This window comes from Bison bison, unplaced genomic scaffold (genome assembly GCF_000754665.1).
Source record: "Bison bison bison isolate TAMUID 2011002044 unplaced genomic scaffold, Bison_UMD1.0 scf7180017864063, whole genome shotgun sequence".
Taxonomy (NCBI): Eukaryota; Metazoa; Chordata; class Mammalia; order Artiodactyla; family Bovidae; genus Bison; species Bison bison.
The window spans coordinates 13453704-13467320 of NW_011494635.1; the positions used below are offsets into that span (position 1 = coordinate 13453704).

At 38.2% G+C, this 13617-nt stretch overlaps 1 protein-coding gene across 3 annotated transcripts in view; it reads left to right on the top strand.

Moving 5' to 3' along the window:
* Positions 1-13617, top strand: part of LOC104986061 (chromosome unknown open reading frame, human C20orf194) — a 171685-nt gene that overhangs the window by 61119 nt on the left and 96949 nt on the right. For 2 of the 3 annotated variants that reach the window (XR_824995.1, XM_010836482.1), the window contains exons 8-9: positions 7049-7147; positions 12201-12256. Coding sequence is in view for 2 of the 3 variants with exons in the window: in XM_010836482.1 (XP_010834784.1) it covers positions 7049-7147; positions 12201-12256 (155 nt within the window). In the remaining variant the exon portion in view is untranslated. The remainder of the gene's footprint in view (positions 1-7048; positions 7148-12200; positions 12257-13617) is intronic. The other variant, XM_010836483.1, reaches the window with a different exon arrangement.

Below are 13617 nucleotides of genomic sequence, written 5' to 3' on the forward strand. Positions count from 1 at the left end.
TATTTGGAACCAGTCTGTTGTTCCATGTCCAGTTCTGACTGTTGCTTCCTGACCTGCATACAGGTTTCTCAAGAGGCAGGTCAGGTAGTCTGGTATTCCCATCTCTTTCAGAATTTTCCAGTTTATTGTGATCCACACAGTCAAAGGCTTTGGCATAGTCAATAAAGCAAAAACAGATGTTTTTCTGGAACTCTCTTGCTTTTTCACAAGGGTATTAGTAAGTCTTAAATATATCGATATTTATATAGATACATATATTTATATATATATGAACATTTCATGTATAGTGGTAGTTATTTTTGGTATGACAATTTATTGTATCTTCCATTTCAGTCATAGTGTGGATTCCTGGTGGTCTAGTGGTAAGGATTTAGTGCTCTTAGTCATAGCATGGAGTTGAAAGAAATTTTTAATGGTTCATTTCACCTTATTCTGTAATTAGTAGTGACATAGCCACCTACCTCAGGGAAGTTTTTTGGGAGCAAAGTGCCTATCTTCTTCTGTGTACTCCACAAAGCATGGAATGTTTTTCGCCTAGAAGATAACCAGAGAATGACTGCTACCAAACTATATAACTTCACTTTCTTACCATAGATCCACACCAAGGTGAGTATCACCATACAGGCTATTAAAATAGAAGCATACCTCTGAGTTTGTTTCTAAATAGAATTGTAAAACAGAACAAAGTGTATTCTGTACTATAGCTGTATTGGTTCTTTTTTGTTTTCCTAAGCTTCACAAAGTAAAGCATTCTGGCATAGACCAAGGGATTGGACAGAGCTGAGCAGATGAGGTACAGACCCACACTGGGGTGCACAGCCTCAGATGTGACTTTCCTGAGGCCAGTGATACACATTATGGGTGTCTGAGAGACAGAGCAGAGAAATGTCAGGAAATCTAGGGAGAGGCTCAGACATTCTTAGCCAACTCCAGCTAAGCTGATAGTAGAGGCAGAGAAATTGACAAGTATTGCAGGGATCTAGTATGTAAGACCTGGTAATAAGCACTTTCTATAGGTTATTTCATGTAATTCCTGTAATGTATCTGTAAGGTAAATATAATAATCCTTCCATTACACACATAAGGCATTTGTGTCTCAGAAAGGTTAGTTTCCTTACCCAAGGTCACACAGCCAGTAAGAGGCAAAGCAAAGGTTCTGGCACAAGTCTTTCTGAATCTAATTGTACTTTCAGTTCCAAGATGTGGTGGCAGCTAGCTGGAAATGGGGACTGGATCTGAGAAGAAGAGTTGGACAGACATTGAAGATTTGTGATTAGTGTGGTAGTTGGACGAGTGGAGAGTGCAGTTCTGTTCACAGTCCATGTGGGGTAAAACCAGTGCCAAAGTGGGAAGGCTGTCCTAGAGTCAGGGCCACTGATTGAACCTAATAGCAATGGGTCAAGATCTGAAACTCCGAAGGTCTGTTTTACTGGAACAAAGGGCAGAGGTAGTATGGCAAGGCAGCCTGACCTAATCAGTTGTAGACTACCAGTTACTAGTATATATTTGTTTACTCTGTAAACTACCTATGTAAAATTAGGAGAGAATATCTTAAAAAACATTAATGATTTTATTCTATTTTTTTCGGTTTTGTTTTTAAAGACTTTTTATTAAAGTAGCACAGATTCAGAAAGCAGCAGAAAATTAATGTATAACCTAATAATTATCATACGACAAAGCAATAGAACCTTGCTGGCTACTCCAGAGGCAATCTGAGTGCTTTCTGCCGAATCTGTCACCTTCCTCTCTGAAGAATAACACTGTCGTGAATTCTGTGGTAATCATTTCCTTTTCTTTGCAGTGTATCATCTAGATGTGCTTCTGTAAACACATAGTTTAGCTTTGCCTGCTTCTGTGTGTTGCAGGTTTCTTCTAATGTTTAGGTTCCCCCTCCTTCTCTTTATTCCCACCCATCCCTTGCTAACTGTCAGTTGAAAAAACCAGATCATTTGTCTTATATTTGCCCTTATGGGATTTTATTGATTGCATTTCCATGATGTAGTTTAACAGTTTTCCTGTCTTGAATCTCCTGATGTTAGTAATTGATTCTAGAGGTTTTATCAGTTTCAGGATTGATTTTTAGAGGGAAAATTACTTCATTGTTTCTAGGTCTCTTCAGTGGACAGCGCTAGGAAATTTTCTTCTCTCTCTTCCTGTCCCCAACCTCGTCTCTCCCTAAATGTGTGTGTGTGTGTGTATATATATATCTGATTTTTTATCCTACATTATATATAAAACATATTCAGAAATATCAGCACTGCCTCCTACATATTACTGAAAATAATTTTAGACATATATTGATATATGTATATAATATTTATCAGTTCAGTCGAGTCCAACTCTTTGCGACCCCATGGACTGTAGCACGCCAGACCTCCCTGTCCATCACCAACTCCTGGAGTTCACCCAAACTCGTGTCCATTCAGTCGGTGATGCCATCCAACCATCTCATCCTCTGTCATCCCCTTCTCCTCCCGCCTTCAATCTTTCCCAGCATCAGGGTCTTTTCCATTGAGTCAGTTCTTCGTATCAGGTGGCCAAAGTATAGGAGTTTCAGCATCAGTCCTTCCAATGAATATTCAAGGTTGATTTCCTTTAGGATGGACTGGTTGGATCCCCTCGCTGTCCAAGGGACTCTCAAGAGTCTTCTCCAACACCACAGTTCAAAAGCATCAATTCTTTGGTGCTCAGCTTTCTTTATAGTCCAACTCTCACATCCATACATGACTACTGGAAAAACCATAGCTTTGACTAGATGAACCTTTGTTGGCAAAGTAATATCTCTACTTTTTAATAAGCTGTCTAGGTTGGTCATAACTTTTCTTCCAAGGAGCAAGTGTCTTGTAATTTCATGGCTGCGATCACCATCTGAAGTGATTTTGGAGCCCCCGCAAAAAGGTCTGACACTTGTTTCTGCATCTATTTGTCATGAAGTGATGGGACCAGATGCCATGATCTTAGTTTTCTGAATGTTGAGTTTTAAGCCAACTTTTTCACTCTCTTTCACTTTCATCAGGAGGTCCTTTAGTAGTACTTTGCTTTCTGTCATAAGGGTGGTGTCATCTGCATATCTGAGGTTATTGATATTTCTCCTGGCAGTCTTGATTCCAGCTTCTGCTTCATCCAGTCCAGCATTTCTCATGATGTACTCTGCATATAAGTTAAATAAGCAGGGTGACAATATACAGGCTTGACGTACTCCTTTCCCAGTTTGGCACCAGTCTGTTGTTCCATGTCCAGTTCTAACTGTTGCTTCTTGACCTGCATACAGATTTCTCAGGAGGCAGGTCAAGTGGTCTGGTATTCCCATCTCTTTCAGAATTTTCCAGTTTCTTCTGATCCACACAATCAAAGGCTTTGGCATAGTCAATAAGGCAGAAATAGATGTTTTTCTGGAACTCTCTTGCTTTTTCGATGATCCAGTGGATGTTGGCAATTTGATCTCTGGTTCCTCTGCCTTTTCTAAAACCAGCTTGAACATCTGGAAGTTCACGGTTCATGTATTGCTGAAGCCTGGCTTGGAGAATTTTGAGCATTACTTCACTAGCGTGTGAGATGAGTGCAATTGTGCTGTACTTTGAACATTCTTTGGCATTGCCTTTCTTTGGGACTGGAATGAAAACTGAGAACTTTTCCAGTCCTGTGGCTACTGCTGAGTTTTCCAAATTTGCTGGCATATTGAGTGCAGCACTTTCACAGCATTATCTGTTAGGATTTGAAATAGCTCAACTGGAATTCCGTCACCTCCATTAGCTTTGTTCGTAGTGATGCTTCCTAAGGCCAACTTGACTTCACATTCCAGAATGTCTGGCTCTAGGTGAGTGATCACACCATTGTGATTATCTGGGACATGAAGATCTTTTTTTTTATAGTTCTTCTGTGTATTCTTGCCACCTCTTTTTAACATCTTCTTCTTCTGTGAGGTCCATACCATTTCTGTCCTTTATTGAGCCTGTCTTTGCATGAAATGTTTCCTTGGTATCTCTGATTTTCTTGAAGAGATCTCTAGTCTTTCCCATTCTATTGTTTTCCTCTATTTCTTTGCACTGATCACTGAGGAAGGCTTTCTTATCTCTCCTTGATATTCTTTGGAACTCTGCATTCAAATGTGTATATCTTTCCTTTTCTCCTTCGCTTTTGGCTTCTCTTCTCTTCTTACAGCTATTTGTAAGGCTTCTTCAGACAGCCATTTTGCTTTTTTTGCATTTGTTTTTCTTGGGGATGGTCTTGATCCCTGTCTCCTGTACAATGTCACGAACCTCTGTCCATAGTTCATCAGGCACTCTATCAGATCTAGTTCCTTAAATCTATTTCTCACTTCCACTGTGTAATGGTAAGGGATTTGATTTAGGTCATACCTGAATGGTCTAGTGGTTTTCCCTACTTTCTTCAATTTAAGTCTGAATTTGGCAATAAGGAGTTCATGATCTGAGCCACAGTCAGCTCCCGGTCTTGTTTTTGCTGACTATAATAATAGTAAATATAAATAATATAAATATTGATAAATATAAATAATAAGTATAAATAATATTTATTACATGTAATGTTATATATATATTATAAATAAAATATAGATCATCTAGGCATCAAAATAGTGAAGACACTTGAGAATATTGTTTACACTAAGTATTCTCTGCAGAGGTTAATTGTGCCTTAGGCCTGAGGCCAGGTGTATAGTCGTTGCATGGTTAACACAGTTCATAGATCTGAGTACTTGTGTATCCTTAAAGAGATGACTAGGAAAGAGCATAGATCCAGACAGTCAGTGTTAGTGCAGCAAACAGAATGCCTGCTGTAAGCAAGGTGAGTGCTTGTCATGTACACTTACACAGTATGAGACGGCCAGTGAAAACTACTCTCCAGGGACTTCCCTGGTGATACAGTGAATAAGATTCTACCTGCCAATGCAGGGGAGACAGGTTTGATCCCTGGTCCAGGAGGATTCCACATGCTGAGGACCAACTAAGCCCATGTGCCACAACTACTGAGGCTATGTGTTGCAACTGCTGAAGCCTCTGCGCCTAGAGCCTGTGCTCCTCAGCATTCACCGCAATGTAGCCTCCACTTGCTGCAACTAGAGAATCACTGTGAGCAGCAGTGAAGAAAGTGCACAACCAAAAGAAATATAAGGGCAGGGTTGGTTTATTAAAAATAAGAAAACTCCTATCCAATTTGAGTACAAATTAACAGTGACTTCAAAATAGGGCCAAAGATGTCACTTCAAAATAAGGCCAAAGATCAAGCAAGTCATAGCTGATATTTTGGATTAGCTGATGATGCCTTAAAGAAAAGCCAAAAAAGCAATGTGTAGTGGTTGGTTACAGGAATGAATTCAGAGAGGATGCTTAAAACCAACTGGGATGGGGGAAGGAGGCAGGCTGTATTTGGAGGAGAATCAGCAGGTAAGGTACATATTTGCATTCCCCCTAGGAGGAGGGGATGAGGGAGAAAGGGGATCAGGGTCACTTCTGACCCCACTTAACTTCTAACTAAAGTCAACTAATTTGTCCTTGAACAGACTTCACTGTTGTAACCCTTTTGGTACTTACTAGGTACAGTGTCTCATAAATAGCTTTACATTGCCTCATAAATAACTCCCTCTCAACAAGGACTGCCGATTGTCCTTTTTAAAAATAGCTTTTAAAGGAAATTACTGTCCTTTTTTTTAAAAAAAGCTTTACTGAAATATAATTTATATGCCATAAAATTTACCCATTTTAAGTATACAATTCGATGATTTTTAGTAAGTTTACAGAACGATGCAATTATCACCACAATTTGAATTTTACAACTTGTCATCAACCCAGAGAGTTCCTTTGTGCTTGCAACAGAGCAGATTGAGCACACCCCTTAACAGGCAGCCATTGCTGTGCCTCTTTACTCCACACCCTGTAACTAGGCAAATGGTCTTGCTCAGCCATTTGGTTGGTGCCTCAGTGCTGCCCTGTTCCTCCCCCCAACCCCTCAGCAATCAGCTGTCGAGTGACCCTTAGGGAAGTGATTCAGTCAATGGTCAGTGGTGTGGTAGTCACCAGGTGGAGAGTGAGTTAAGAAGCAGATTCAGGCCTTCTGGAGGCCTTCCAGCTCACCCATTCTAGAGGGCTCCAGAGCCCTCACTAAGGTCTTCCACTAGCTGTGGCCCAGGCCTTAAGGAGTAGTGAATCTCTTCCCCCTTCCCTGTCTGTCCATCCTACCAGCAGTGGATGTCTGTCTCGTCACAGTCTGTGAGATCTGGTCTCCCTTATTTGAGCGACCTGAGGAGACGGAGGGCCAGTTAGGTTGGGGGCCTGGCTCCCTCAGGGATGATAGCTGGGCAGGATGTGAGAACCAGGCCCTGAAAGAGGTGCCGACTGAGATCTGTCTTCTCTTATCCAGGACTGGGACCTTGGAGGGTGAAAGTTGTACCTTAGGGCTTTGCCCTTTCTTGTCAGGACAGAGACTTAACATTAAAATCTGGTAGAGATTTACAGGAACATCATTAGCTGACTATGTATGACCTCACCTCAAGAACAAAGGATCTGACACTGAGAAGTCTGCAACAACTAACTGCGCCCATCCCTCACCTTTTGCTTTTAAAGGAGCTTGCTGAAAGCTTTCAGTAACTTTGGGGTTCTTAGAGCATGAGCCACCCATCTCCTTGTATCAATCTGTAATAAACCTTTGTCTGTTCCAAACTCTGCGTTTTAGTATTGACAGGCCTCACTGTGTCAGGCACAAGGCCTTGAGATTCGGTACATGCTGACATGTAGTCAGTTTCCATTCCCACTCCCAGCCCTAAGCAAACCACTAGTCTACTTGCTGTCTCTCTAGATTTGTCTTTTCTGAGTGTTTCATATATTGTAGTCTCTCATATCTGGTGTCTTTCACTGGGCATAATGTTTTTAAGGTCCATCCATGTGATAACAGGTATCAATAGTTGGCTACTCCCTTTTAAACAATGTATTTAAATAGTCTGGTATTTTGAGATCAGATGTGGTTTCATGAGTCTGGTTTTCTAAAGTATCTCCTTAAATGACCAAACGCATTATCTTTTTCATTTTCTTTCTAGGATTTGGTGGCTTTTGAATATCAGTGGACTAGCTTCTTCGCTAATTTTGACACAGAAATTCCCTTCTTGCTAGAATTGTCCGAATCTCAGGCTGGTGAGGTATGTAAAGGAAGGGTCAAAAAGAAAGAAAAAATTGGCTAATTTTTTTAATTTTTATTAAAAAATTTTTCAGACTACAACACTACCAATCCTAATTTGGTTATCATTTCCTTAAACTTTGTTGCATGATGTAAAGAAATTTTTAGTTTCTGTGCCACCCCCTATATTCTTAAACTTAATATATATATTAAGAATATATATATTCTTAAACTTTGTTGCATGATGTAAAGAAATTTTTAGTTTCTGTGCCACCCCCTATATATATATATAAGAATGTATATATATGAATATATAATATATATATAAGAATATATATATGTTCTTATATATTCTTTTTGGTTTTTCTGTGCCAGTTTCTTTATAATAAAGATACTCATTTCTTAGAGGTGGTGTCCTTGTCAGTCAGGAATTCTGCTGGGCACCAGTTAATAAGCCTAGGAATAATTCTTCACATATGAATAGCACATCTTTGTCAGTTGAACCTCTAGGTGATGACAAGCTTTCTTTCTAAGCAAACAACGTGAAGTTGCTAGGTTCAGGCTAGGAACCATTCCATGAGTAAACTGAGGTATGTAAATCAAGAACTAAGGTACAGAACTGTTCCCAAAACTAGTCAACAGGCAGAATCAAAGAGATCTTGAGCTTGCATTTGAGCTTACTTTGGGTTTGGACTGCCAGTCTTCAGTCTCCTGTGTTTCACTGTGACCCAGTATAAGCCCTACTCCTGATCTTTAGAACTGGAGCTGATCTTTGTTGCCATGCACTTTACTTTTACCTTTTTTACCTTATGCTATAAACCCCACAGTATATTGGTATTATTCTTGTTTAGTCAATTATCTTTTTATCTTTAAAAATACTTTTTAAAGATTTTAAGTAATTTAAAAATCTTACATATCTGCCCATGCAGTTGAAATTTCTGGTGCTGTTCATTTCTTTGTGTTAGACACAGATGTTCATATGATATAATTCCCTTCTCCCTGAAGGATATCCTTTAACATTTTTTATAGTGTGAATCTTCTGATGATTCAGAAGAAAATTCTTCCAGCTTTTGTATGTCTGAAAGTATTTTTTTCACTTTCATTTTTAAAAGTATTTTTGTGGTGTATGGAATCCTAGGTTGACAGTTTTTTCCTTTCAGTACTTGAAAGATGTTGTTTCACTCTTTTCTCATTTGTGTTGTTTCTAATGATGTCTTTTATCTTTTTCTTTGTTCTCCTGCATATAACTAGTCTTTTTTCCCCTCTGGTAGCTTTGAAGATTTTCTCTTTCATTACTGGTTTTGAGTAATTTGATTACCATATGTCTAACTGTAATTTTTTAACTGTTCATTTTTTTAAATCATTTATTTTTATTTTTGGCTGCCCTGTGTCTTCATTGCAGGGAAGACTTCATTGCTTTCTCTAGTTGCTATAAGCCGGAGCTACTCTCCAGTTGTGGCGTACAGACTTCTCATTGCAGCGGTTTCTCTTGTTTCAGGGCACAGGCTCAAGGCATTGGGCTTCAGTAGCTGCAGGGTGTGGGCTCAGTAGTTGTGGTGTGTGGGCTTTCAGATGTGCAGGCTTCAGTAGTTGTGGCACACGGGCTTAGTTTCCTTGCAGCATGTGGAATCTTCCTGGACCAGGGATCGAATCTGTGTCCCCTGTGTTGGCATTCTTAACCACTGGACCACCAGGAAAGTCCTGTCTGACTGTAATTTTGATCATACTTCTTATGCTTGGGTTTTGTTGAACTTTTTGGATCTGTGGATTTATAATTGTATCAAGTTTGGGAAGTTTTTGGCTATTGTTTTTTCTGTCCTCTTTCCCTTCAGAGACTCCAGTTACCTCTATATTAGGCCACTTGAAGTTGGCCCACCTCTTACTGATGCCCATTTCCTTTTTGTTTTTTTAATTCTTTTTTTTTTCTTCTCTCATTACTGATTCTAAGAGTGAAAAATATTCACAAAGATTTGCTCAGGCAAGTGTCACTCCTGGTTTCTTGGTACCTTGTTCTCATTCCCACTTTCTTCCCATTCTCTTTCACCCATTCTGTTACTAATAGGTAACAAATCTCTGATAAACTCTTTTCTGTCTCTTTTGCACAAATGATCAGATACATTGCTGTTTTCTTATAAACTCTTCTTTCTTTCATTGAAGAGTAGCATACTATATGTAGTCATTTCTACTTTGCTCTTTTAACACTATGCTCAGTGTATCCTAGAACTCTCTCTAGGTCAGTTCATTGAGAGCTTCCTCATTCTTTGTTATAATTCATAGTACAGTTGACCCTTGAACAATGCAGACTTGAACTACCTGGGTCCACTGATACATGGATATTTTTCAGTAGTAAATACTACAGTACTGCAATTCACGATTGGTTGAATTCATGATTGGATGCGGAGAAGCTCTGAATGCAGAGGGCTAACTGTAAGTTATACACAGATTAACCCATGTGTTCAGCTGTACTCCATTGTGTGGATTTATCTTAATTTACTCAGCCACTCTCTTAGGTATGTGTATTTAGGTTATTTTCAATATTATGCCATTGCAAACAGTGCCATAGTAAATAACTCTGTGCTTATGTATTTTCATATTGTTGGAGGTTTGTATACCTAGTAATGGGATTGCTGGGTCACAAGGTAAGTGCATTTGTAGTTGTGTTAGCTATTGCCAAATTTCCCTTCAGAAAGATTGTACTGATTTGCATTCCCACTAGCAACATATGAGAGTGCCTGTTTCGCCATAGCTTCCCCAGTAGAATGTGTTGTCATACTTTTTAAGTTTTGACAGTCTCATAGATGAGAACTGATATCTTGGAATTATTTTAGTTTGTGTTTTTCTAATTATTACTAAGCTTGAACACTTTTTCATATGTTTGAAGGCCATTTTATATTTTATTTTCATGTCTTTTTCCCATTTTAATATTGGCACAGTATTATTAACTGGAGCTATAGAGTACAGGTTTTAGGTCTTTCGTCCATTGTTTTTTTGAGTTCTTTATATATATTTAGGCTATTAACTTTTTGTCTATGATATATATTCAAAATATTTCTTCCTTTTTATCAATTGCTTTGTTTATTGTGGTTTCTTGCCATGCAAACTTTTTATATAAATTTATTAATATTTTCTTATATTGCCTATGGATTTTAAATCGTATATACAGAAAGGCTTATTAAGGTTAAAGAGGAGTTTACTCATTTAGTACTTGTATGGTTTAATTTTTTAAATTTAGATCCCTAATTTACTTGAAATCTTCTTGTGTATATGATGTGAGATATGAATCTAATTTTATCTCTTGTCCCCAAATCCAGTTAGAATCCTGACTATGTTGCTCACTAGCTCTGTGACCTGGGACACATGTAAATTAGCCAGCTCATCTGTGGAAAGGGTATCATGATAGACTGAACCACATAGGATTACAGTTGACCATTGAACAGCACTGGTTTTAGGGACCCAGACCCTCCACATTCTGCATGTAACAGTCAGCATTCTGCATGTAACTTATTGTCAGCCTTTTGTGTACACAACAGCCTTTTGTGTACAGCCTTTTGTGTACAGTCAACATTCTGCATGTAACTTACAGTCAGCCTTTTGTGTACACAACTCCTCCTATACTCAATCATTCCATATCTGTGTTTCCTTGGCATCTGCAGTTCCACATTCACAGATTCAACCAATTGTAGATCATATATTATTGTGGTATTTACTATTTTAAAAGATCCACATATAAGTGGAACTGTCCAGTTCAAACCTATGTTGTTCAAGGATCAACTGTATTTGAGATAATATATTTAAATACTTACCATAGTTCACATGGTAAATCCTCAATAAACTTTAACTGATTACTTTTAAAGAGTTTTTACAAATCAGTAAGACAAACTCCAACTAATAAACATACAGAGGATGTAAATAAGCAGTTAATGACCAAAGGGAAGTCCAAATGGCCACTGAACATATCTGAAATATTCTGCTTCATTAAAAATCAAAGTAAAATAAATCAACAATGAGGTACCATTTTTCATTTGTCACCATATTTTTAAAAGGACATTTAATGGACAGTGCTTACCTTGAGATAGGCACACTCAGATATTGTAAGTGGAAGTGTACATTGATCAAACTTTTTTGAAACCAATTTAGCAATATAGTTCTGCCTTTTTACCCTATAATTTCATTTGCCTTAAGGACATAATCAGAAATGTAGATAAAATTTATGATAAATTCATTGTAGTATTATTCTTGATATAAGAAAGTTAGTAGCAATATAAATTTCCAAGAATAAAGGACTTTTAATAAACTTTGGTACAATCTGTATATATTCTATGAATATACCATAAAAAAAAGACTTGAAGAAAATGTACCAGAATGTTAACAGTTCTTAGAGATTGTAGGTGTTTTTATTGTGTTCTAAAATAAGCATATATTACGTATTTAAATTGAAGGGGAAACAGTCAGTATTATTTAAGGAGATTCAAATTGCCTTTTGAAGTTTTGAACTCTTGACATAGATCCTGCATATTAATGTTTGATTAATGTTTAGCACTATGCACGTCAAAGCTGAGACATACTTCTGTGGTTTCCTGAGAAACTTCTGTCAGTACTTCTATCCCTTGGATTCTTCCTCATTGCTGATGTTAAATTAGTATTATTAGAATTAATAAATATTGTAATTTATAGAAGTAACATACTTCTAATTATTGAAAATGTAGAAAAATTTTAATAGAAGAAAAATACTCCTTTATGGTTAGTAACTTAGAACACTGATGGTGGTTCTTCCAACTTCCTTTCAGTAGTTAAAAACTAAAAATTTGACAAGAATGTCTTTCCTTTACCTTCCATTTCCTTTCTTTTTCTTTTGCAGCCATTTGCCTTTTTCCTTTGCTAATTTTTGTTTGCTATCCCCAAAATTCGTGTTGTCCTCTTGTGTTCTTGTAAAAACCTGCAAACATATCTCTCCCTCTTTTTCTCATTCTCTCTTTGACACACTTTATTTATATACCTGCATGCATATATCAGGGGTTTGTGATTGTTTTATAAAATTGTGATCTTAATATATATAATGTTGGCTTCTTTTTTAGCCATTCAGAAGTTACTTTAGTCATGGAATGATCTCCAGTCATATAACTGAAAATAGGTAAGATTCTTGGGAAAGAAAGGTGAATGGTAATAGAGAAAATGGGGTTGATAAGGGAGTGGAAATGGGGGTAGAATCTTAGTCTAGAAGCTGGATCAAGAAAGTATGAGTTGATTTTCTTACAGAGTAAGAAATCCATACTCTATAAAATCCTTTCACTCCTTCTGTATTTATGTTTAAAAAGTTTTATATTAAACTGGTTTTTAAAACATTGTAACTCGCTAAAATCTAAAGAAAGGAATTTTTTTTATTCCATCCCTAGCCTAGCAAAACTAGAGGAAGCAGGGTGTCTAAGGGCTTGGCAGGCATCAACTGTGGCTTTTAGGGAGTAAACGGGATCCAGCATAAAGGTCCAGCCCCAGGAAGACATGGGAGCATGAGGGCTGCTGCGCTTGTTTTCTTGTAGTGTTTCCTCAGCACCCATGATAATCAGGAGGGCCAAGCTGGGGATAGTTCCTCTGATCAATAAATGAGAGTTCAGTTCAGTTCAGTCACTCAGTTGCATCCAACTCTTTGCGACCCCATGGACTGCAGCACGCCAGACCTCCCTGTCCATCACCAACTCCTGGAGTTTACACAGACTCATGTCCATTGATGTGGTGATGCCATCCAACCGTCTCATCCTCTGTCATCCCCTTCTCCTCCCGCCTTCAATCTTTTCCATCATCAGGGTCTTTTCCATTGAGTCAGTTCTTCGTATCAGGTGGCCAAAGTATAGGAGTTTCAGCATCAGTCCTTCCAATGAATATTCAAGGTTGATTTCCTTTAGGATGGACTGGTTGGATCTCCTTGCTATCCAAGGGACTCTCAAGAGTCTTCTCCAACACCACAGTTCAAAAGCATCAGTTCTTCGGCACTCACTCTCTTTATAGTCCAACTCTCACATCCATACGTGACTACTGGAAAAACCATAGCTTTGACTAGATGAACCTTTGTTGGCAAAGTAATATCTCTACTTTTTAATAAGCTGTCTAGGTTGGTCATAACTTTTCTTCCAAGGAGCAAGTGTCTTGTAATTTCATGGCTGCAGTCACCATCTGAAGTGATTTTGGAGCCCCCCAAAAAAGTCTGACACTTGTTTCTGCATCTGTTTGTCATGAAGTGATGGGACCAGATGCCATGATCTTAGTTTTCTGAATGTTGAGTTTTAAGCCAACTTTTTCACTCTCTTTTACTTTCATCAGGAGGTCCTTTAGTAGTTCTTCGCTTTCTGCCATAAGGGTGGTGTCATCTGCACATCTGAAGTTATTGATATTTCTCCTGGCAATCTTGATTCTACCTTCTGCTTCATCCAGCCCAGCGTTTCTCATGATGTACTCTGCATATAAGTTAAATAAGCAGGGTGACAATACACAGCCTTG